We start from the raw sequence: 24,941 nt of genomic DNA on the forward strand, positions 1-24,941 counted from the left end.
CTAAAACTTAAGTTGGAAAAGCAACAACATGTGCAACATCAACAACCGATATTGACTAAAGAGTTCGAGCTGCAACTATGGCCTGAAACAATGTTGGGAATTCGCTGGAATAAAGAACTTGGAGCAAATGAATGGCTAGTTAAGTGGAAGGGGCTGGCTGACAGTGAGGCTACATGGGAGTCCGTTTATTTAATGAATCAGCAATTCCCTTCATTCCACCTTGAGGGCAAGGTGAACTTGGAACCGAGGGGTATTGTAACACCCCCTATTATTAATGTGTACAAAAGAAATGGCAGAGAAGTAAACTCACATGACAGCCAAGTGGAGAGGAAGGATTAGAAATGGGAACGTGTAGATTGGGCCCTACTGGAGGAATGTTTCTGTGCCTATAAATAGAATCTTTTGGGGAATGGGGTAGCTAGGTTTTGTTTTGGCATTGTTGTTAGAAAAGGCTGCTGGAGCCGCTGTAGCCCTAGCTCATAGGGAGGGGTGGTATGATTTTCTTGTTGTTTTAGCTGTTGTTCTCTTGTTTTATCTTGTGACTATTATCATTTTGGCATTATAAATATATAATACAGAGAGCTGCCCCTGTTTTTTGCCATTAAGGTAGCAATATTAGTCCCTACTTGTTAGGAAATCTTACAAATTATCAGACAGGTTGTAAATTAACTTCTTAATAACATTAGGAAATCAAGGAAAAGAAACCCTACCAGGAAGTAATTTTGCAGCCTGCACTGCTGCGGCACCAACAGATCCAAGAGAAGAGGGATCATATGCAACTAGAGCATAGTTGTGAACTGGATGCAAGAAGACCACCTGCAAGAAAAGAAGTCAAAAAAGTTGGCAGTCACTCAATGTTGCCATAATTGTCATCCAGACCCACAAAATATTTACCTCCCCTGGAATCTCAATGGGAAAGGCAGCAAAAGATAGCATGATATCACAAGCTGATATTGCAACAGTATTCTTGTCAACGGCAACTAGTCCCATGTTGTGAGAGTGGTATATTATAACACCTGTCCCAAAAAAGTGTTGCGAATGAACACCATCAAGCATACATGATGGTGGCACATGAACCTGCAAGGTGAAGAAAAATAAAGGAAAAGGCAAATATATAACTGTTAGGTGTATATAATAAAATTACTGCAACTTAGAAGCTTGAGTTTTTGGGTTAATCGATGATTTAACATGAGGTCTTGTGTTCAAACTCCTACAATGTAGTTTCATCTCCAAGTAATAGTGATTTCCACTTATTTGGTCTTCTATAAATTTTCAAGTCCACAAGTGAGTCAAAAGTGTTTAAAATAATTAAATTTACTACAACCAATGGTTTAAGCTTTTAGTTGATCAGTGATGTCAGCACCGCCAACCTTGGTTGTAACAACATTGAAACAAATAAATATTGTTCTTGCTGTAATGATAAAAATAGAGAAGCCATGTCATTTCTTAGTGGTTTAAATTTTTTTTCTTGCATTCAACACATTCCCTTGGAGTGATGAAAAATTAGAAAATCACTACATCAAGAATAGCTACTTCCACAAATCAAGGGGAAAAAAAGAGAAAAAAGATAAGGGATAGTGAATAATAATATAATCAGCGGACACCAGTAAGTTTCAGAAGAAATGTGTTGGGTTCTCAACATTTTCTCCTTGTTTCTGGCTGTTCCCTTGATGACAACAGTGGATTTTGGTACTAAGATTGATTTCATTCATAAAAATAGTGATGGGAAGGAGCGGTAAAGTACAGAATAAATTGTCCTTCGTTAGCAGGTTAGTGCTGAAAATCCATGGGAGTACATTAAGTTGAAGAGATGGGAGTACATTAAATTGAAAAGAAGAAATTTGGCTACTTTTCCAAAATTACTCTACTTAATAAGAAGAAGAGAAAACAACACTTTAAAGAAAATGAGGGCCATAAGGAGAATGCTTAATCATTACACACAAGTATAGCAATACTACCTTGCGTTCAGTGACGTATGGACAACATTTTAAAGTATATCATTTCTTCATCCAAAAAAAAAAAAAAAAGAATTTATTACCTCAAACATCACAAGAGTGGGCTCTATAATACGTTCAGGAAATGAAGCATTAGCTGCAACTACTGCAACGGTTCCACCTTGATAATCCCGTATATTTGCAGTTTGCATAGCAGTGGCATCCTCCAAGATGGTTTCTTGAGTTTCATGAAAAGAACTGTCGGCAACATTTCCATCGGTTAATCGATCATCTTCTACTCTTCGTTTTTTAGTTCCAGCATCAGATCTATCTTGAGAACGTGCCTCTTCTGACCCATGTTCAAAATTGGTTTCCATACTAACCACGCCATCAATTATTTCAAGGTTGTTCACTGGATGCATATGTCTTAAATGAGAAGAATCATCACTGAGTACATCTGTTGGATTCATATAACCTTCTCCCACATTAGTCATTGGAGAAGACTCCAAACGAAGGTGAGGTTGAAAAGCAGGCTTGGCTATCCACAAACCAGTAGTATCATTGCGAACATATATTTGAGGAGGGGCGTACCATTCATGATGATCAACAGTGACTAGGACAGACTGCAGGTACCAAATAAGGTAACAACAAACTGATAAGCATTCCAGGAGAAGAATATGCACTATTGCGTAAGAGAACAAAGGTTCTTTTAGATATCAACTTAGTGAAGGAAAAGTGAAAGTAGAATATAAAGATTAATCAATGAACAAGCAACAACATACAGGGCCTTATAATTTCAAATTAGAACCTTCAAGCAGTTGTTTCTTATCCAAAAAAAAATTTACCATCTTCTGCATTTTATACATCAATAAAATTGTTTCTTATGACTTATCCGAAAAGTATTAAACATTTTTCCATGTGCAAATTCCATTAAAGATGCAAAGTAAAATTTTGTTCAGACTACAGGTAAACAAGAAGCAGTGGTATATCTATGATCCATCTAATAATGCTACCAAATACCTTCCTTCGGTGACGATCTGTATAGCTTATATATTCCAGTGGAACCCGAGTACCCCTAGACAGCTTAGATAACACTGAGACTAGATCCTCAACTCTTGAAATTTCTTCACCAGCAAACTTCTTGATGATAGCATGACGAGGAACTCCAGCTCTGAACAACATATATCTGCAACATAGAAACTTTACCTTTTAAATAATGAAATAATTCAAGTAAGAAACTTTCAAGTGAGTTAAATTGTAAGCGATAAAACCTGTGTGATATATTTATGAAGGTTAACAATATACAGACATACAAAAAGAACAGCCCACGGGTTGCTCATACGTAATGCAAAAAAGAAAATTTCCATCTTTGTTCGAAAAAATTTCAATTTGGAGGGTCTTGGAAAATTTTGATAAAAGGATTTGGTCCTTACAATCAACCGGCAAATTTTTAGTGAAACGCCTTACAGCCCACTTATCTCCTTCATCCCCGTTGAATAAAAGTCTTTATAAAGCCCTGTGGAAGACTAAAAGCCCGAGGAGAGTAAATGTTGTCCAATGGATTATGATTTTCGGGCTATTAAATTGCTCATACGTAATGCAAGGAAAATTTCCATCTAGCTGCCTATCACCATCAATATCTCTGTGCAAGAAGGAAGGAAAAGAATTACAGCATTTGTTCTTTGCCTGCACTTACTCAGCCAATTGTTGGTGAAGGTTCTTCTTCAATGTTACTTGGGTGTATGGAGATACTTCTAGCATAAATGTTCAGCAGATTCTAATGGGTTTTTTTTTAAAGAAGGGTCCTAACTAATTTGAGTCCATATGGATAAGGTTCTACTTGCAGAATTGTGGTTTGATTTCAGTTTCAAAGAAATCAAAGGGTATTCCACGACAAAGAAACGAATTGGATAGATCACTTTGAAACAGCACAACGAAATGCTACTTCTCGATGCATTTTAAACAAGGATTTCGAAGACTACTCCATTCAAGATTTATGATTGAACTGGCGGGCTTTTATCTTCCAAGATTGTTAGACGATGCCAATTGCTTCAACTATATTCCTGTTTGTACACTTGTCCACGGCTCTGTGAAGTGTTTTTGCCCTGTTTTAGTGTGGGTTTGGTTGCAATTCTTCATCAGTTTGTTTTTGTTGGCCTCGGCTGTAGTGACGTTTTTACCATTGCTTGATCAGTTTTGGTGTTGTGTTATAGCAGATTGTACTTGTTCTTTTTAGGCAGTGTTTTTAGTCCTCGGTCTTAATTTTGTTATGGATTGTTTCTACGGATATGTGAGGACGCTAAGGGGTATCAACCTAGTTTAGATGCTCGTGTGTGCCTCCTACCACACGACGAACTCCAACTTCATGGGAATCTTTACCACTGAAAATAGAATCACTCACTGAAGCAGGGTGGGCAAAACATGAGAAAAAAATGCTACACAAGTCTTCGGACAAACAAGGAGACCAAAGGCGTCACCTCTTAGGGCCTAGGAGAAAAAAGGTTTTTCTTATATACATCCATGAGTGGTTTTTTTTAAATGGAGACAAACTTATTTATTAATGTAAAACTCAAAGTACAAGAGAATTATATTGTAAGAACAATAAAGAAGCCTAAAAAGAGGGGGGAAGAAGAGTGGATCAGGGGCGCATCTATACATCTCAACTAGGTTGACATCCCCATAGTGCCAACATCTTATTCCAAAGAAAATCCAAAGACCTAAGAAGTCCTTACAGCGGTGCAAAACAGCCAAAATAGTAAAAAATACAACTGAAGAAAAAAACAATAAAAGCAATCAACCAAAAACAGAAAAGACTGGTTTTCCAAAACCAGCAAACTGGCATATCTCGGGAAAGTGGAAGGTGCATAAGGATCAGCAGCAGATTAATCATAAAACTTGGGGGAAGACATCCCAGTATAAACATAGATCTTGAATGGAATAATAATTATATTCCTGACTTAAAGAGCAGTAGGCTGCGCATTGCTTGTTGGGTGTCCTTAGATTTTGGGTAAGCTTACGTGCACCTCGACTAGTCTCATTGGACAACCTATTGGCCCTACAACATTTGGGTGTCAAGGAAACTCATAGAAAATAATACCTAGGTAGGTGGTTACCATGGATTGAACCCATGACCTCTTAGTTATTGAGATTTTGTCAACTCTTTTTGTCAGTAGGAGAAAAGAGGATGGCGAGGATAAAAGAGCCACGCCATTTGAACTAAACACTCCATTTTAAAGGGAGAGTCAATGTCGAACACGTGTCAGACACGGATACATCCAAACACACATCCAATATGAAAACTTTTATGTCCTATTTTATCATTATTATTGTTTTTATGGTGATCAATTCGTTTGAAGTTATATTAAGTTCGAAAAAAACCAATTTTAAAAAATAATATAGAGATCCTCATTGTTTCATATAGATACTATCATATTTCTCTTAACTTCCCAATTCTTAGCTTACACACCAATTTTCTCAATAACCAAAATTTTAGTTAAAATATAAAATCCCACAAAATTTAACAAAATTGAAAAATCAAGATCTCTTAAAACACACGAAAATGATAAATAGTCAAATAAAAAAAGTCCCACCGGCACAAAAGTACTATCGTACAATTTTGTTAAAATATGTAAGTCGTAAAATCATTTGGCGCTTTATTGATTATCTTTCTTCTTACTATAGGTCATATACTTTAAATGTGCAATTTTATTTAGCTATTTGCTTTAGATAAGCAAATGTCAAATAGTTAACAAAAAGGGTAGCACGACAGTATCGAAGAAGGGAGGGGAAAAAGATGGAAAATAGAAGGGTAAGACGGTATTAACGATTATGTTCAAAGTTCCTGTTATCCTCCCTAAAATAAGCATCCCACCCACTCCCACCACATTATGGATAAAACAAGAGGGGATAAGGAATGGGGCCCGTGCTTAATTACAACAACAACTGATGAAGTTCTTGTTTCTTCTTGTGACTCTATTCAAATAGGTTGAGTTACACTCATCCGCCCCTCCTTTCTGACAATCTCTACAAATTCAGCCTTTTAACCCAAGTAACCCCCTCTGCTTAACTCTAACGTCCCTAAAAATCTCCTCATTCAAATCCTAGTCGAACCTAAAAATTGATAATTGATAAAAATGTGGTATGGTCATGAAGATGTCCAGGATCAACTAACTAATAATAATCTAAACTGCACATGGCTATGACTAAGAGAGAGCAACATAAGAACCAATATAAGATCACTATAAACATACCCTGGTTCGGTAACATAGACAAGACCACATTTAAAACGAAAGTTTCTGGCCTGCATTGAGGAAAAGCTAAACTAAGTTATGGTGTTGTTTTAACGAAATAATAAGATAAAAAAATTAAAAGAAACTAATGTTCAAAAGATTACAAGCTCTACAAAGAAAAAAAAGAAAAAAAGAAAAAGAGAGAGAGAAAGCGGTAAAGAAAATACGAATGATAAAAGAAAAATATGAAAAAAAAATTAGAATTAGAAGGCAGCCCAATTCAAACTTATATCATGAAGAGAAAACCCACCAAAGGCTTGTATAGGAACACCAAAGAGAGACTTACAAATTGACTGTCTCAAAACAATTAAATAGTTGACTGCGCTTGTTTTTTAAAACTAAGTTATGGTGCTATTCAAAAGACATAATCATTAAAAACAAAATGATAAAGAGCGAACCAAGAAGCTAGTTAAACATGGATTTAGTACAGCACACAAGCGTGTGCGGAAGATTACTTGACAAAAATTTGATTAAAAAAGTGGTACATGTAATAGCTCCCATATTGAGTACGAAAGCAATAACCAAGCCAAAGCTTTTACAAGGAAATGGCGGGGCAGTTGATCACTTCCTGAGAAACTTTGTCACATGCTTTTTTATTTTTACAATATTTTTTTATTTAAAAGACATTTTTCATTGAATAATTAAAAGAGAAGATTCCTCAAAGGATACAAACTCCACGAGGAGGAGATGAAATTTGACTTAAAAGGTGGCAATAGGGAAACAGTCGACACAGGCAATAAAATTATGAAGCAAACGGTAACTTTAATGTACTGACCATGCAAGTAAATAATGTTAAAACTAAAAATTGTCCAAGGGGATCAATGGAAAGTCAACAATAGAATGTGAATAGACACTTTTTGCAACATGCAAAAACTGTAGTTTCCACCCACCTGCTGGTATGAAAGCGGATGTATCACTGCACCGCCTACTTCTAAAAAGTAGTCAGGAGTTATGGAATGTAGATCCTGTACCTAAAGTTCACATCATAAGCAGATCAAGTTCAATACCACATTGAGAAAAGACGACCTGAAAATACTTTAGTAACATAATCCCACAAAATGAAAGCTTGTAAAGGTGAACATTCACGAATAAAACAGTCATGCATGAGTATCATGTCATTCGCTTAACCATGTCCATTGAACACTTCCATGGAACAGGTTTTCAACCAAATTTATAATGTTTGCTATCTTTATTTATCTACCAAACAGAAGAAGCAAGCAGACTGAGTGATATTATATAGAAAATTTTTAATAAGAAACCGATCATTTTTTAAGAGAGAATATATTCAGAAAAGCAAAAGAGCAATAAGCTAAGGGCTGGTGGATGAGAGAGCCCCCACCCAAAAGAAACTACATACAAACAGCCCTCCAATCCAATCCTAAAACCTTTCCCTCTGCTCTACATATTCATGTTTTAGTACAATTATGAGGAAACCATCATAGATTGGGATGACCACGAGGTAAGTTCTCTCCATTCTCCACGACCCTCTTCGGTTCTTTCTCTCTTTCCTGTAGCTATAGGTCTACGACGATTGCCTTCCAGACCATCTCCCTCAGATCACCAACAACAACTGCTTTCCAAACCATCCTCCTAAGATCACCGGCGAACGCTAAGTCGTCATCCTCCTCAGCTTTCCAGTGAACAAAGTCTACCTTTTTATCCGAATTCAAAGTTAGAGATGGAAGTTGAAAGCTGCAAAATAGATCAAACTTATTTTCTGCATTTGGCACGAGAATGGAGTTTGCCAAGTGGAAGATGCCGAAGCCAGCATAATCCTACCAATTTTGAATTCACAGCTTATTTGGTTTCATGAAGCCATTTCAGAAATAAACCGAAGATTAGAAGATTCTTACTTCTGTAAGAATGAAAAAGATGAAAACGGAAGGGTTGAAGTTTCCAAATTCAGACCTAAAAATGGTTGGGTATTGAGATGAATTGTTTGGCCTCATACTGGTGGTAGATCATTCATCCATGTTCCCTTAGGTGAAGATAAGCAGGGATGGAAATCATTCGGCAAGTTGTTGGGTGGATTCAAATCAAATCAGGAGTACAAAACCTACTAATCTTCACAAATTTTGTCCTCAAACTTCAAAAAGATTGGGGATCAGTCTCATAAAGTAATGAAGGAAAGTTATGTCGATAAGGTGAAACCAAAGAATCATAGCCAACACTTTGTTTTAGCGCCCAAGAAACAGAGCACAAGCAAATACTGGGTTATCAAAAGTTCTGAAATTCTTTTCTTTTTAATTTGTAATGGAAATGAACCTCTTTATCAATAATAACAAGTGAGAGTCATGCTCAAAGTACAAGAGAATTATACTAAGAGCAATAAGGAAAAAATAGCCTAAAACCGAAACAAGGAAAAAGCAACTACTGAAGTGTTCAAAGCTGATTTCGACAATCTTTAGGTGGTATCATGGCTCTTCTAATTTGATAATTGGTTAGAGGTCACTGAAATATTGCAACTCTATTTCGATTTAGATGTTATCAGTAATCTTATTTGCAGAAAATGCTCGGATCAAAATGGATCGCAGACCTTTGAACGAGTTTATTGAGAACCCAGGCAAATGGCAAGAGTTTGGCACCGTCCATCTAAAGTTTGAAAAATAAAACAAATGTAACCATAGCAGAGCACTATATTCGAAGAGATAGAGAATGGATATCAATAAAAAATCTCCCACTCGATTATTGGTGTGGGCAAACATTTGAAGCAAATCGGAGGTCACTTTGAGGGATTAGAAAACATTGCAGCTTGAACTCTAAATTTCCTTAATATCACAAAACCTAAAATTAGGTGAAAGAGAATTTATGTGGGTTCATTCCTGCAACCAATGAAATTACTAATGAAAGGAGAAACATTTATTTAAAATTTGGACATATATCATCAATCGACCCCCCAGCAAGGTATGAGTAGATTTATTCATTTATAACTTTCCAAACCCAATAGATATCGTTTGGTAAAATGAAAATCAAGTTATGAAAGATGAAGAATTGGACTGTGATCCACTAAACTTAAAGTTCAAATTTCTTCTCCCTACGAGGTACCGATCTAAACTTGAACAGGATTTCTTTTGCTCCCTCTGAAAAGGACAAGTTTCAGCCACAACAATCACCAAAGACTCATCAAAAGTCCAAGGTTGCTCCAGCTTCAGGGGAGCATTCATATCAAACTCCAGTAAAGGGTAACTCGGCAAAGGAAAGGTTAGAGAAGCTCCCACAGCTGTTAAGCCAATAATCAGCGAAGCTGCCTAGAAATATTGATCTACGGGCTTCTAAGACTTTCAGCCTTCATCAAATAGTTAAGGAGTTGAAGAGGCATAAGATGGGGCTTTGTTGAAGCTTTTGGAAAATCTGGAGGAATTCTCTTTATGTGGGATGAAAGTAAAATCACAGTTACTAAGGTGCTGAAAGGTGGCTACTCTATATACGTCAAATGTTTAACCATTTGTAAGAAAGCGCATTGGATTTCAAACGTATACTGTCCCACTGATTTTAGAGAAAGAAAGTTTATATGGCCAGAATTGCAATCACTGTCGGAGATTGTGAAGATCCTTGGTGTTGGTGGAGACTTTAACATCACCTGATGAATTCAGGAAAGATTCCCAGTTGGGAGAGTAACGATGGGTATGAGGAAGTTTAATAACTTCATTGCAGCAGTAAAATTAATGGAAATTCCACCAAGCAATGGTCGCTTTACTTGGTCACGAGAAAGAAATGTTATATCTTGTTCGCTCTTTGATAGATTCTTAATTTCTAATACTTGGGACGATTTATTTGCAAATACTAGAACTGCCCGTCAAACATGAACCATTTCTGATCATTTCCCCATTTTGCTTGAAGTGGGATCCTCTAAGTGGGGTCCCCCTCCATTCGGATTTTGTAGTAGTTGGTTGAATATCAAAGAAACCTGTCATACAATTGAAAGGTCAATGATAATTGAAGAGAAGGCTGGGTGGGTTTTGTTATATCAAATAAACTGAAAAGAGTTAAGGCTGCTTTGAAGTTTTGAAATGCTGACTTTGAGAAGAAAAAGAAAAGCAGTGAAGAGGCTTTGCTAAAGAAAATAGAAAAATGTGATCTTGAAGCAGAAAATTCAGATAGTTTCAGCTTGGAAAGGAATTTGAGAATCTCTTTGAAAGCAGAACTGTTATCTCTTTTATTGAATAGATGAGAGAAAACTACGGCAAACAAGAAAGCTTAAGTGGCTTCACTTGGGAGATGAACATTCCAGGTTTTTCCACCGTTTCTTAGAAGCAAAGAAAAGGAGAAATTCAATCTTAGAGCTGATTGATGATCAAGGAACACCTACATGATCGCTCAAGGAAATTGAGGAACAAATCTTCGGTTTCTATAGTTCCTTATGCACCAAGTTACTGGGCATCAAAGTTATTCCTCTTAATTTGAGTGGCCCTTGGTTGATCAAAATCAGAATACCTTCTTACCCACCAGATTTTAAGCAGGAGATTAGAACTGCTCTAAAAATGTTGGGCAAGAATAAGCACCTGCCCCTGATGGCTAGTACGGCAGAATTTCTACTCAAATATTGGACCCAATTCAAGGTCAACTTTGAGAAACTGTTTTTCTTTTTAAGCAAACAAGCCTCTTCATTAAGAAAATGAATAGACAAAGTAACGTTTGAGTACAATGAAGAGACGAGATCAATGCCTATGAGATTAGCAAGTGCACTTGGATATCTCAACTAAGTTGACACCCGATAACACCCTCATCACATCCCGACTTTGATCGAAAAGAAAAATCAAACCCATGTGAATACAATTCGAGCAATACATCTAAAAGAAAAATGAACACCAAAGACAACAAACTACCGGAAAAAAAAAAAAAAAAGACAATCTTAAAGAATGTCACAATACAACAAAATACCCCAAACAAATAATACTACTAACTAAAAACTGTCTACTCATGTAAGAACGCCTGCCAATTAAGGCTAATGTCTATAATTGAGTATACTTCAAACACTTTAGCTAAGGAGCACCATGAGAAAGCATTGATTTTATCAATATCCAGACGATTCATTCAATTGGAGTTTTTGTTTTGAAATATTCTTTGATTTTGCTCAAACCAATTTCTAAAAGTAGGGCCCTTATAGAATTTATCCATAGCAATCTTGATTTCTCTTTTAGATTGGTGCCAATTAGGAGCTGCATAACTTTCATCTCAAAGTCGGAATCAAAGACCCAATTGAATTACATTTTAGGATAGTATTTTTAAATCTTTTTAAATATTCATATAAATGTTCACAAATTTGTTTCTTTTAAAAAAAAATGTCTATATAAATGCTTTACGAGGAAATACTAATTAAGTGCTCACTCCAAAAGCAATTAAACAAAGCTGTGGTAGAACATTTTCTGAGAAGTTACTCATTGGGCGCCGGTTTGATAGGTTATTAAGAGTTTTGCTTTTTTGGAGTTTTCTTTTCTTTGTATAGTATTGTCTACCTTTGTTTTACTTTGTTTCTCTCCCCTCTTGAAGGTTATTGTATCTTTGAGCACCGGCCTATTCTCATTTTTTCAATGAAAAGATTTGTTACATTCTAAAAAGATAAATAATAAATAAATCTGAGAAGTGTTCCTAATTAGTAAAAGCACTTGTAACATCTTGAAAATATGTTCAAAACACAAAGTATCCAACCCAAAAGCTCTTTGACGGAACCTAACTGATAGGCAAATGTTTCTTTTTTGGAAAAGGAAACGACTCTTTTTATGGAAGAGGAAAAAAGAGACTGATACTCAAAATACAAAATACAAAACAAGGACAAGTTCCACAGTGATAACATCTCACCACTAGGTGTACTGTAAATGACGCCCCACCCCTTTCAACTTGCAAATCAATTGTCTGTTTCACAGTGTCATCAAGTAGAGTCTCCATTTTCAGAAACTGCGTAATTACCTGTACCATTTTTCAATTAGAAAAAATCATTATAAAAGATAAATTTATATGGGCAGACTGAACAGGGAATCTAGCCAAACTAAAACCAAAACAATTGAAAGAACAATGTTTCTCATTTTCCTGGTCATGATGAATGAAGAAAATGAAACCAACGTAGTACATTCTTGTCCTCGCCACAAACAAAATGACAGAAAAGCTAAACCACTGAAATTGTCGTTAAAACTAAGAAACAACATAGGTATAGAACGAAGGAGTGAATAATTACAGATTAAAAATTCTCCTTACTTCTCCATTCATGCGAACAAGCACATCACCTGGCTCCAAAAGTTTATGGGCAGGGCCACCTGGCACCTGCAACATTGACAAAATAAGTTGTAGGTTAATATAAAGTATACCTTTCGAAAGAAAAACTGTTCACTAAAAATGAATACACAAGGGAGCTCTCTTTCTTTTTTTTTTCCCTTCTTTTCTAACAAGAAACAAATTTTGATTGGTTAATGAAAAGAAACAAAGTACTCTCCCATTCAGAGTGAAAAAAGGGTATCAAAAGAAACCAGCCAAGGAAGAAAGGGTTGTGTTTGAATCTGAGAATCCAAAAAACATAAGTTCTCTGTGTTCTCTTTCATCTCTCATCTCTCCTCCCTCTTCAGTTGTCTCTCTTTCCAGTAGCTCCACGACGAATGCATCCTCAACTACCAGCACTAGCCCTCCAGTGACGGCTGCACTCTGACCATTCACCGAATTTCTCTGGTGAGCTCAAGACATTTCATTATTCTGACAAATTTTCAGTCTACCGTTTGTCCTAATTCAAGTTAGAAATGGATGTCGAAAGATGCAAAATAGACAACCTGTTTTTTTACATTTGGCACGAGAAGGTATTTCCCAGGTGGAAGACATCAATGGCAACAAATCCTACCAATTTTGAACTCACAGCTTATTTGTTTTCTTGAAGTCATTTCGGAACTGAATTGAAGACCAGAACATTCTTATTTTTATAAAAAAGAAAAATTGAAAAAGGAAGGGTAGAAGTTTCAAAAAGGCTGGAGTAGATGCCCCGTTTGGCCTCATATGAGAGGAAGATCTTTCATTCATGTCCCCTTAGGTGCAGATAAACAGGGTTGGAAATTATTCAGCACAATGTTGGAGAATTTCAATTCAAGTCATGAGTATAAATCTTGGTACTTATCCCAAGCTTCGTCCTCAAAAAATCCCAATAAGATAGAGAAGCAGTCACATGAGGGGAGGAAGGAAAGCTATGTTGATTTGGTGAAAACAAAGAAGACCAGACAACACCCTGTTTGGAGGACGGGGAGGAAGGGTTATGGAGGATGGAAGCAATTGTAGCTCATTTTGGGGGATCAGAAAACGTTGCAGCTGAAACCATAAATTTCTTAATGTCTCGGAAGCTAAAATTCAAGTGAGGGAAAATCTATGCAGATTTATCCCTGCAACCATTGAAATAATAGATGATAAGATGGGTAACATATTTTAAAATTTTGGTGATATCTCATCAATCATTCTGCCCTGCAAGGTTTGTGGAGATCTTTTCATATATGAATTTTCTAAACCTATAGATACGGTTCAATTAAATCAGGTTATGATTGATGAAGAAATTGCTCATGATACATTAAATTCTAAGTTAGATTTAATTCAGAACTAGTTCTCCACCTAGATTCATTGAAGAAGTTTGGGCTCAAAAATTGTTTCCAACCGATTGAACAATTAAAAGTTTAGCAATTCCTGGTTTTCATCTTAGTGAAGATTCAGCAAGGATGTTGTTGTTCTCTTGGCGTTCCCTCTTCTCTCATCTCGAATCTTATTGTGAGCATCATAAGTTAGTTTTCAGCACTTCAGTTGAGTTGGTTTGTTCATTTCATCTTCTCTCATCAAGCGCAAGAATGGTTTCTTACATCAAAGAATTTAATGTTACTTTACAATTTGTTGGATTGAAAATTGTTAGCAAGTCATGGGCTCAAGATCGTTTTTGTCTCACATTGGTGTTCCATCTACTTTCTTTTCGAAGATTTTAGTGTACAATTCTTCCACACAAATTTGCTTCTTATTGAAAGAGCAATATTTTGCTCGGTTATTCTTTCTCCTTTTTGGTTTGAGTTATTTGGCTTGTTTATATTGCTATTTTTATTGTCCTTTTAGTCATTTTTCACCTTATTGCTCATAGTACATTACTCTTGTACTTTGAGCATTAATCTCATTTATTATCATTAATAAAGATGCCTGTTTCTATTTAAAAAAAAAACATTAAATACTAAGTCAGATTTCCTTCTCTTACTGAGGTTCAACCTGAATCTTCAAAGGAATCCTTTTGTCCCCACCAATAAGAAGGTTGAGCTATAGATACAGACCTCAGCAAGTCCAAGGAAGTTTCTGATTCCTGGAAGCAATCTTGTCAATCTCCAGCAAAGGTAGTTTGCCGATATTTACTAAGCTGTTAAGTAATTCAGATGGCCGTTCAAAATGAGGAGGGTGCAAAGTTGTGGAAGATGAAGAAGTGCAGTTAGTGAGAGAGGAGAAAAATCCGGCCACACCACCTGTAATTTCCATTGAACTTCCAAGAGCCACTCATGGCAGTCTTTTTCGGTGCCCAATAAGAAGTTAAAAGTTAATTTTTCTTTAAACAAAAAATTAAATGCCAAACTGCCCAATCTTTTTGTATTTTCATCAAAGGCAGCCCATCAGTCACAAGGCCCTCGTACAAACGCTTCAAGCTCCTCTAACATCAGAACGTTGCCTCAAGTTTATTCAAATCTGTTAGTTCCTCCATCATTTGATGATACAAAATCAAGCAAGACCTTGTCTGGAAAACGCTCAAATAGCTCCTCTTTCCTCTCAAATTCTGATTCTTCGTTTTCTTCCTTGGGCAGGGATACCTGTAAAAAAAGGACCAGCACCAACCAAAAGTGAGGAAATATTCTCACTTATTCAACCCTTTCCCGAGGTATTTTATTAGAAGAAAGAGACCAAAGGAAGTAACTAAATTGAGACTCATCAAGGAGAAGTTTCTCCCTGAGCAGAATCCTGATGTTTTAGAAAATAATTGTTCTAAAATCCAAACTCCCTCTCAAGCTAATAGGTCAGATTCTGAATCCTCTCATCTTCAACACTTTGAATACTCTAGCTTCTCAATGCCTAATTCAAAGGGGAAATTCCTGAGAGGTACTCCAACTCATACTCCCATCATTCTGTCCAAAAAGAAGAGCAAGACAACTTTCGATTCTCCATTCAGTGTGAGTAGTGAAGAGTATGAACACTTCGAAAAGACAGATGGAAATGAGGGGCAGTTGCAAATGGAGCCCTTTTCAGATTGATGATGAATTGGAAGATGAATCGAGCGTTGATGAGAAGTGTTTGGTTTGCCCACCATCAGTGCAGCCCATTGGAATCCCAGATCGTTTAAAATCGTTTATAGCTGATTGTGGTCTAGTGTTCATTTGATCATTCCCAACAGATTTTGCGTCCTCCAAAGGCTTCATGGACTTTCGGCAGGAGTGTAAACAGTGAAGAGTTATGCTTTAGGGGTTTTTCAACAAGATACCCTGTCAAATGGCCCGCCTCTTCAACCGAGGCTTAGAAGTTTTCTCCTCAAGTTTGGCACCTCAGTTGTGCATCAGAAATCCTGGTAGCAGTTTGTCAGCTTGTGCAGTCTTTGAACTTTTTTTGAATCAGATGTTCTTTGGTTGGATCCGAGATAGTTCAGCTCTTTCGTTTCGTCCTCTTCAGATGCATCTTCTTCAAGCTTTTCTAAGATTACATCTTTCATGGTTATGGTTTTTTGGAGCACTTTTGTTTCCTTTCCCAACATTTCATTTGTCTTGAATCTTTTCAGCTGTTGTTTTGGTTGTTTTTCTGCTTTGTTTCGAGTTTGTTAAGCTTGTGGGCCTCGTTTTATTTGTCCATGTATTTGGTTTCTGATTTTTTCCCTTAGAGATTCAAGCTCTTTGTATATTTCTCTTGTACTTTAAACATTAGTCTCATTTTATTAGTGGAATTAGTGGTTTTAGCCCATCGGGAGATTTTCCCTAAATATTCTTTTCTTTTTTATCTCTTTGTATTTTTCTATTTATTCCCCTCAGCTTTTACGTAAATTTGTGTTTTAATATAGTATCAGAGCAGATAGTCCAAGGAGGTCCTGTGTTCAAGCCCCCGCATTGTCGTTTTCTCTCCAATTAAAATTAATTTCCACTTGTTGGGCCTTTCAAATGTTTCAAGCCCATAAGTGAGGGGGAGTGTTGATGATATATAATTAAATTTAGCTTTTGGGTAAATTGGTGGTTTAATACACTATATTAATGAAGAGGCTCGTTTCCATTTCACAAAAAAAAAAAATCCAGCTAAGGAGGGGATCTAAAGAACCCCAAAATCATTCAAATATCATTATAATAATATAAAGTCTAATTGTAAATTGAAATTACAAAACAAAGTAAATATTATTACCACAGAGTCTACAACTAGCATTCCTGTTTCACCGGATGGAGAAGCCAGGCGAACCATCTAAACAAAGAGTCATGCAAACAATGGTAAAGCTTTAATTTGTTTTTCAAATAATTCTGGAAAAGAAAGAGTAGTTTGATCATGAATTAAACCTGCTCTGTTTCACTTCGGAGGCCAAGCCTACGTATCTCATCAAATCCTTTGTGTAGAAAGGTTGCCTGTAAGAGGGAAAATAAATGAAGATGACGCTGCTGATGACGATTAATAATTTAAAAATGTGAATTTGTGAACATAATGTAAAATCAATGCCTTTCACCTGCATAGCAGCTATTAATATAATCAGGCATAGAGTACGGCGTGCCCCATTCTTGGAGAAGGATTTCAGATACATGAGTTATGTACTGGGGAGTGGGGAGTATGATAAAAACAACTTTGCTGATATTGATAAAAACAACTTTGCTGATATTGAAATGATTCTCGGTCGAAGGATTTGTACCTATCCTTTCAAGGATATACCTGGCGAAGGAATTTATTGGGCCTTTCTCTTTAATTGATACAAAATTACAAACTAGCACTAAAAGCTAGTAGGTGGATATTTGGCCGTTATAGGCTTCTCTAGCCACTTGTAATTAGATAGCTGTTATTTCGCCTAAACTGGTATAAATATTAGCTCTCTTGTAAGTTGTAACCAAGCAGATTTCAGTTTATTTATTATATACTGATGTGTTATATAATTAAATTTACTTTTACCCACTAGCTTAAGCTTTCGGGTTGAATTGGTGATTTAAGATGGTTTTAGAGCAGGTTGCTTCAGGATGTTCTGGGTTCAAGCTCCTTCCTTGTTTCCTCTCCAATTAAAATTCATTTCCACCCGTTGGGCTTGTGTTGGACTTTCAAGTATTTCAAGTCCACAAAAGAGAGGGAGTGTTGTGATACATAACTAAATTTACCTTCACCCACTAGCTTAAGTTTTTGGGTTGAATTGGTGATAAATTACATCAAATGGTGTTAAAACACCCTATCCGAGTTCATGATAATATGATATTAGATAATAGACATTTGTGGGCTTCACAAAGTTCAGCCAACCATGGATTGCAGAAGCCTCCTCCAGAGCCCAACTCTAGACCAATTTGCAGTCAGTTGAGCCTTCAGTGGAAGAAGTTTGGACGGTGGAAACTACCGAAATGGTAGTATTTAATAGTGATGTATTTTATTTTTCAGAAAAACAATTTGATACGTGCAATACAACACCACCAAGCCATCAAAACCACTAATTTCTTGAGAAAGGAAAGCTAAAAAAGCTTCTAAGCAAACTTTAAGATGTTCCTTACTGGTTTGTATTGGCTGTGTTAAGCTCCAATTGGACTTTATTTAATAATTGTTTGGTCCTTTATTTTGTTGGATATGATGAGGGTGCTAATGGGATGTCAACCATGTCCGGGTGCACCTCCTAATCCTTGTTTGCGATGTTTGCTCTTGTATCTCTTGTACTATGAGCAGTTGTCTCATTGGATATTAATAAGTGAGATTGTTTCCTTTTAAAAAAAGAAAAGTAGGCAGAGGATGAAAATCTTTGTATTTAAATTTTATAAGAATTATTTCAACAACAAACCTGAAGCGTACCACGGGGAATGGAAACTGCTTCCCATTTATGATCGTAACAATCTCTACCCATCTGAAGAAATGTCAACGCTCTAACAACCTGCATCAAAGAAAATATTTCAATGTATCCTTAGTCCTAAGGAAATAAACCCACACCCAAAAAGCTGCACACTGTGCCGCCAATATACAAAGGACATACTCTTTCCAAAGGTAAGAAAAATGCTGACGCACTTGAGGACTTGCTTCCAGCATTCAATGCCACTGCCCTGCCTTGCCAATCAATTACTGGGGAACCACTTGACCCACCTTTAGTTCCAGATGCAGCCTGAAAAATAAAGGTACCTTAGGAGATTAGACAGGCATGAATCATTCTAAAACTTAAAACACATAAGTCGGCATCCTCAGAAAATAGACATGAATATAGGGTGTAGGCACAAAACCAATATGATGATACAAGACTGATTAAAGAATAAAAACTATCTATAAGGCCAACAGAGCAACCTTAATCCAAAAACACATCAATGGTTGAAGCACCAAATGAAAGAAACTTTCTGGAAAGATGCATGTGATGGAAATCAAATTTCTTAATCATTAAGTTGCATATTTTAAAAGGTCAAATAACTTTGGAGTGATTGGGCAGTTGTGAGGATGAAGTTGAAGTTGGCCTTTTTCCCTTTGCTTGTAGAGAAGCTCTTGCTCCATTGAGTGCGTTTATCTTTAGGTTGGTCTTTGTGAGTTTATTGTACTTTAGGTTCTTCATTGAGTTGTTATTGTTCTATTGTTTTTTTTTTTTTAATATCAACGAGTCAGGGCCAGCTTATACTATGTCAACTAATCTCATGGTACAACCTATCTACCTCTACACCATTTGAGCGTCTATAAACTCCTAAATATCAAATCCTAGGTAGGTAGCCACCATACATTAACGTATCCCTTCTTAGCCCTTTAGCAAACCCATGTCTTTCATTAACTACTAATGCTCCAAAATACAAAATTCATCATTTCACTGAAAAGTTATGTTTTCTTTTCCAAAACAAATAAGAAAAACATAACAAATGATAACAGTTGATGATGATTACAAGTCGAATAAGGCAAAAGGCCTACAACTAAGAAACACCAAAAGCTTTGACCAACCAAGTAACAAGATTGCACAGCTGGAAAAAAAACGTTTTTTCAAAAATATCACCATGAGAAGAAAACGGACCCAAAATGAATGGGACTTTATTATTTTGATGACTTAAATAGGTTAGGATCATACACCTAATCACCCACACATTTCTTCAAATCTTTCTCATGCAATACATTTATTTCCAGTTCATTTAAGATCCCTTGTTAAACATTGTGATTTGACTTTTCTTTGAAGCTGTTCATTCTTAGGTAAGACATTCGTATCCTTGAAGTTTAGATCATAAATCCTCTCTGGCCTTGTTCGATCATTCCTTCAGCGGTTTTTGCAGTGAAATTTTGTTTTAATGTACTGTTTTGTGTTTCGATTGCTATTCCTGTGGTTGTATTTGTTAGTGGTTGTCCGCTTGTTAGGTTTCATTTGTTATTTTCTATTTTAGTTTGTTGAGCTTCAGTTTAGTCGCTTTTGTATCCATATTCTGGCATCTTTGGTTTGGGTTTTTGTTGTCTCGTTGTCCGGTAATCGCTATTCCATTTCAATATATCAATGAAAATCTCAGTTTCCTTTTCAAAAAAAAAAAAAAAAAATCGGTTCTAATTGACCAGTCCTTTGAAAATAAAAGAGGTTTAACTTAACAACAAAAATCCAATCAAAAAAAGCTATCCAACCAGAGCACTTCTCCTCTCTCAAGTACAGCCACTTGTAACGAACTTCTATTCTCGAGATACTATTTTGTTTGGGTAAGAAAGGTAAGTTCTCTGTTCTCTCCTCTCTCCCCTCTCTCCAGTCTCCCCTATCCTCTTCCCCTTCTCACTCTCTTAGATTTTAATTTTTCCGGTGAGTAAGTTAGAAATGGAGGTGGAAAGATGCAGAATTCTGGACTCTCCCTAGTCCCTACAATATTTGGTCCGAGAATGAGTTATTTCAAGTTGAAGATGTGGAAGCAAAAAAAAATCCTACCTTTATCGAGCTCCCAACTCTGCTGGTTCCAAGTGGCTATTGAAGATCTATGTCAACAATCAGAAAAGCGATACTTTTACAAGAAAGAATGAGTAGAAAATGGCATAACTGAAGCCTCAAAGTTCAGAAAGGGTGGGTTTTAAGATGCAACTTATGGCCTAGAACAGGAGGAAGATCATTCATACATATTCTATCGAACAAGGAAAAAAAGGAATGGCAAACGTTTTTGAAAATGTTGGAATGCTTCAAATCCAAGCATGATTATTCAGCATGGTTTTCAGAACAGATCAAGCCAAAAAGCAGTCACTCTGAAGTTTTTGGCCATCCACAAAATGAGAAGAAGGTTAGTTATGCGGACAAATTTAAGCAGAATAAGATCTCCCCTGTTTTGGACATGGAAAAACAAAACAATCACCAACAGTGGGTTATCAAGAATCCAAAGGTCTTTCGAACAGATTTCAACCATCTTTGGGTTGTCGCACGTCTTTCTGAGTTCAATAGCTGGGTTAAGATTAAAGAAAGTCTACCAACTGCCTTCCAATCGGAGGTCTTCATCGATCCATTGTTTGCAGCAGTTGCTCTAATTGATATTGATCAACGATCTTTGGATGAAGTGATAGAGCAACCTGGGAAATGGCAGAATATTGGTGCCTTCCACTTAAATTTGAAAAATGGGACAAGTTAATTCGTAGAAGACCTTTGTATGCAAGAGGATATGGTGGATTGATCTCGATTAAGAATCTACCTCTAGACTACTCGAATATTCAAACCTTTGAAACTATCGGGGCCTACTTTGGTGACTTATCAGACATACCCATGGGACTTTGAATTTTGTTAATGTATCAGAAGCTAAAATTCAAGTTAAAGAGAATTCGTGTGGGTTCATTCCAGCAACACTTGAAATTGTTGGTGATATATAATTAAATTTGCCTTCAACCACCAGCTTAAGCTTTTGGGTGAATTGGCAGTTTAATATGGTATTAGAGCAAGTGATCCAGGGAGGTCCTGTGTTCAAGCCCCTGCATTGTTGTTTCCTTCCCAATTAAAAATTAATTTCCACATGTTGGGCCTTTCAAACATTTCAGCCCACAAGTGAGGTAAAATAGATTTCTACTTGTTGGGTCTTTCAAATATTTCAAGCCCACAAGTGAGGAGGAGTGTTGGTGATATATAATTAAATTTGCCTTCAACCACCAGTTTAAGCTTTTGAGTGAATTGGCAGTTTAATAGAAATCAATGATGAGAAAAGAGGAAATATTTTTTTGAATTTCAGCGATATTTCTTTAGTCAATCCACCCAGTAAAATCAGAGGAGATTTATTTGATTATGATTTTTCAAATCTGGTGGATGTTGTTAGATTAAATCAAAATCGGAAGGATGAAGGGGTTGAATGTGATTCATTAAATGATCAGTTTGAGTTTCTCCTACCAAATAGGATGCGTGCACAGTATACCAGAAATCCATTTATCCAGTCAAAAAAGTTCAACTAGTTGAAACTTCACATGCTTGAATTTGCTCCACCAGAGCTGGAGAAGGTAAACTCAAAGGTTATTGTGAGTTCTCTGTTGGAATCCGGAAAGGTGCAGTTAAAGAAGAGAGAGAAAGCTATCTTGGGCTCCTCGGTTTTCTTAATTGGGGAAAGCAATTCAATGCCTCGCAATCCTAAAGAAGGGTTGGTTTCTTTGGTACAGCCACCTGACACTACTAAGGAAATCAATCAGCCGATGAGGAAGTCAAACACTCCAAAAGGCATAATCAATGCCGATACAGTTGTAAAGCCCACTAAGAAACACAGTTTAATCTACAACCCTTTCATTTTTGGAGGGAACACTAAAGTGGAAGCCAAAGGGGTGCATTTAAAGAGAAAAGAGAGTTCTCTCGCTACTCCCTCTTTATTGCCCATTGAGAACCTAAGAGTCTTTCACCATAACTCCCCAGATTTAGTCCAATCGGCTAATTGCCAGAATTATGATGCTCCAAATTCCGTCATTAGAATGTTCCTCTCTCATGTGTCTTTAGCACCGATTTCCCATACTGCAAAGGCTGAGTCAGTGCCCATTGCAGCTCCTTCTAAAAAAGCCTCAAGCCTCTCCTCTTCATCTGCGTATTTACCTTCTTCATCTCGAGTGTCTTCGGCTAGTTCCGATCCAAGAGGTACTTCCAAAAAGCATAAAAAATCAAAGAAACCCCCGCTTCCCTTCAAGATGTTTCCCAAGCATTGTGTTAAAAGGAGGCCGAAGGATCTCTTAAAAAAGACACTTGTAAAGACAAAGATGTTGCCATCCCAAATTCCTCAAAATTCTAACTTTTGAATGGTAAAAGACACTCAAGGTCAGGCTTCCTCATCTACAATTAAGGTAAATACCCTTAATACAAAAAAGTGTTCCTCAAGGGCGGATTTGATTTTAAATCAAAACCCTGATGCTTTGGAGGTTAATTGTACACAAATCCAGCTCCTTCTCTTTCAATCAGATCAGCCCCTCAGAGATCCAACCTTCCACATTTTAAATATTCTATTTTTTCCCTACATTCCTCAAAAGTAAAATTGTTGAGAGGCTCCCCTTGCCGATCTCCAAGCCCTCCATCTAAAAAGAAATGTGATTCAGATTTTGACTCTCTGAGCAACACTGTAGATGATCATTTGGGGAAGCTAGATGAGTTAGAGGACCTTTCTTTAAAGGATCCATAGAAATTGATCTCAACAACTTGTTTTAAAATGAAAAAAATTTGAATGATGGAAACCAAACCTCTAGAAACCCCTCCGAACCTAAGCATTGTGAAATTCCAGCCCATTTAAAGTCGATAGTAGAAAAATGTAAATTAGTTTTTGTTTGAGATCTGATTTCAGCCACCTTTTGGTCCAATGATTGGATACTTAGATTTGAAGGTTGTCGATAGTGTTGGGACTCAAGTCTCTTGAACACTTTCAGAACTAGTTCTCTCATATTCAAGAAGAAGAAAAAAATTTCTAATTGATGGTTTTTGGATGTTTTGTCTTCGTCGTCATGATTTTCAGTGGAGGGCAAAGATCTTTGGACAAATTTATTTGGGTTGGATAGCTTTGAAGCAGTTGATTGCCTCTTCTTGGTTTTCCCTTTACCTTTCAAATTGAAGCATGTGAAATTCAAAATTTCAGCTGAAGTGGGTGCTTTTCATCAAAGTGTTTATATTTTCTTTGCATAAAGCTCTTTAATAATGTCTGAACTCTCCGTTGCTTTGGTTCTTTTGTTGTTTCTTCTTTGTGATCCTTTTTTTTTGTCGTTTTCCCTTTTGTATTGCCCGGGTTCATCATCGTTTGGATGATTTTATCTTTTTCTTATTTTCCTCTTAGTATAATACTCTTGTACTTTGAGCATTAGTCTCATTTATTATTAATAAAGAGGACTGTCTCCATTTAAAAAAAAAAATTATCCAAGAGACATCCACCAAAGGGCAAAACTTAAACCTCAAAAGAAATAGAGCTCTGAGGCTTGAAAGTTTTTTTTTTCTAAATGGAAACAAGAATTTTCCACTAAACTAATGAGATATAATATGAAGCTTAAAAGTGAAATCAAAACATGATTGACCCGCCAGAATCTTAGATAAAAGCCTTACTAGAAGCCAAAACAGCAAAGGATAAACTTCTAAAGCAACCAAACATAAACTTCAAAAAACCAATCTTCAAAATCTGGGAAGAAAACTTGCACAAGCTAAACCATAGGGGCAATCTTCTAATCGGTTCTAATAAAAGACAGAAAAGATTTGTCGACGTACAAAAAGTTAAATCACTCACTTGCATGTAGAATGTATTGAAATCATTATATCCATCTCTGCAACAAGCATAAAAAACAATCATTATGCTACAGAACGAAAAAATATTTGATAGATCTGACAAAGGGCAGGCTAGAGGTCAGACAACAAACAAAGAAACTATAAAAAATAGAATAAACTTGGGTCCAAAATTGAAATAGCATCATGCTAATAATGAATTTATCAGGGGAAAAAAGAAAAAGAGGGAGAGAAAAGCTTCTTTCAGATTTCAAAAAGAAAAATAGAACATAAGAGAATGACAGGAGCTACTTCTATTCCAGACTTGACTTCTTTCTTATTATAAGAAACAAAAACTTTAATTGACTCATAAGGAGAATGTGCCGAAGGACCAGGGAAGCGAAAAAACCCATACATGAAATGAGTTACAAAAAAAAAACATCAATCTAGATTGGTCAAAGACCTTTTGTTTGTCATTGAAGAGCCTAGTGTTCATATTCCAGACATTATATGGGGCAAAGGAGCAGAAAAATATATAAATATAAAAGCCTATTAACATACACACTGTTTTTTCTAATAAGAAATCTAACTTTCTACATTGAACAAATTAAATGAGACTAACATACACGTTGTTACCAAGTTAAATTAGTGTCCCTTTTGAAGATTGTTATTTTCTGAAGAAATTATAAATAATGCACGAAATAGTAAACCCAGAAGCTTAATCCCCCATAATAAGTCTAAAAATCCCATCTTTTTAGGGAAAAATATTACATTAACAAAATCAGATTAGAAATGTCTAAAATTGTAAATATATTTCTGGTATGGCTTGAGTGTATGTTAATTTTTTTATATTCCTATCAAAATCTAAAGTAGAATGATTGATCTACAACATAAAATAAAAAATAACGATGTATAAAACCAGGATAA

The 24,941-nt window shown here is 36.2% G+C and overlaps 1 protein-coding gene across 5 annotated transcripts in view; it reads right to left on the reverse strand.

Annotated features, from left to right (window-relative positions):
* Window positions 1-24,941, reverse strand: part of LOC103496840 (protease Do-like 7) — a 59,692-nt gene that overhangs the window by 15,488 nt on the left and 19,263 nt on the right. For 3 of the 5 annotated variants that reach the window (XM_008458849.3, XM_008458848.3, XM_051085518.1), the window contains exons 5-17: window positions 24,040-24,076; window positions 18,381-18,506; window positions 18,192-18,281; window positions 16,732-16,797; window positions 16,583-16,639; window positions 12,416-12,481; window positions 12,023-12,130; window positions 7,114-7,194; window positions 6,185-6,234; window positions 2,955-3,120; window positions 2,039-2,557; window positions 895-1,077; window positions 711-816 (exon numbers count right to left, since the gene is read on the reverse strand). In XM_008458849.3, the coding sequence (XP_008457071.2) occupies window positions 711-816; window positions 895-1,077; window positions 2,039-2,557; window positions 2,955-3,120; window positions 6,185-6,234; window positions 7,114-7,194; window positions 12,023-12,130; window positions 12,416-12,481; window positions 16,583-16,639; window positions 16,732-16,797; window positions 18,192-18,281; window positions 18,381-18,506; window positions 24,040-24,076 (1,655 nt within the window). The other 2 variants (XM_008458850.3, XM_051085519.1) reach the window with 2 other exon arrangements.

The sequence above is a fragment of the Cucumis melo genome, chromosome 6 (genome assembly GCF_025177605.1).
Source record: "Cucumis melo cultivar AY chromosome 6, USDA_Cmelo_AY_1.0, whole genome shotgun sequence".
In the NCBI taxonomy this organism is placed as follows: domain Eukaryota; kingdom Viridiplantae; phylum Streptophyta; class Magnoliopsida; order Cucurbitales; family Cucurbitaceae; genus Cucumis; species Cucumis melo.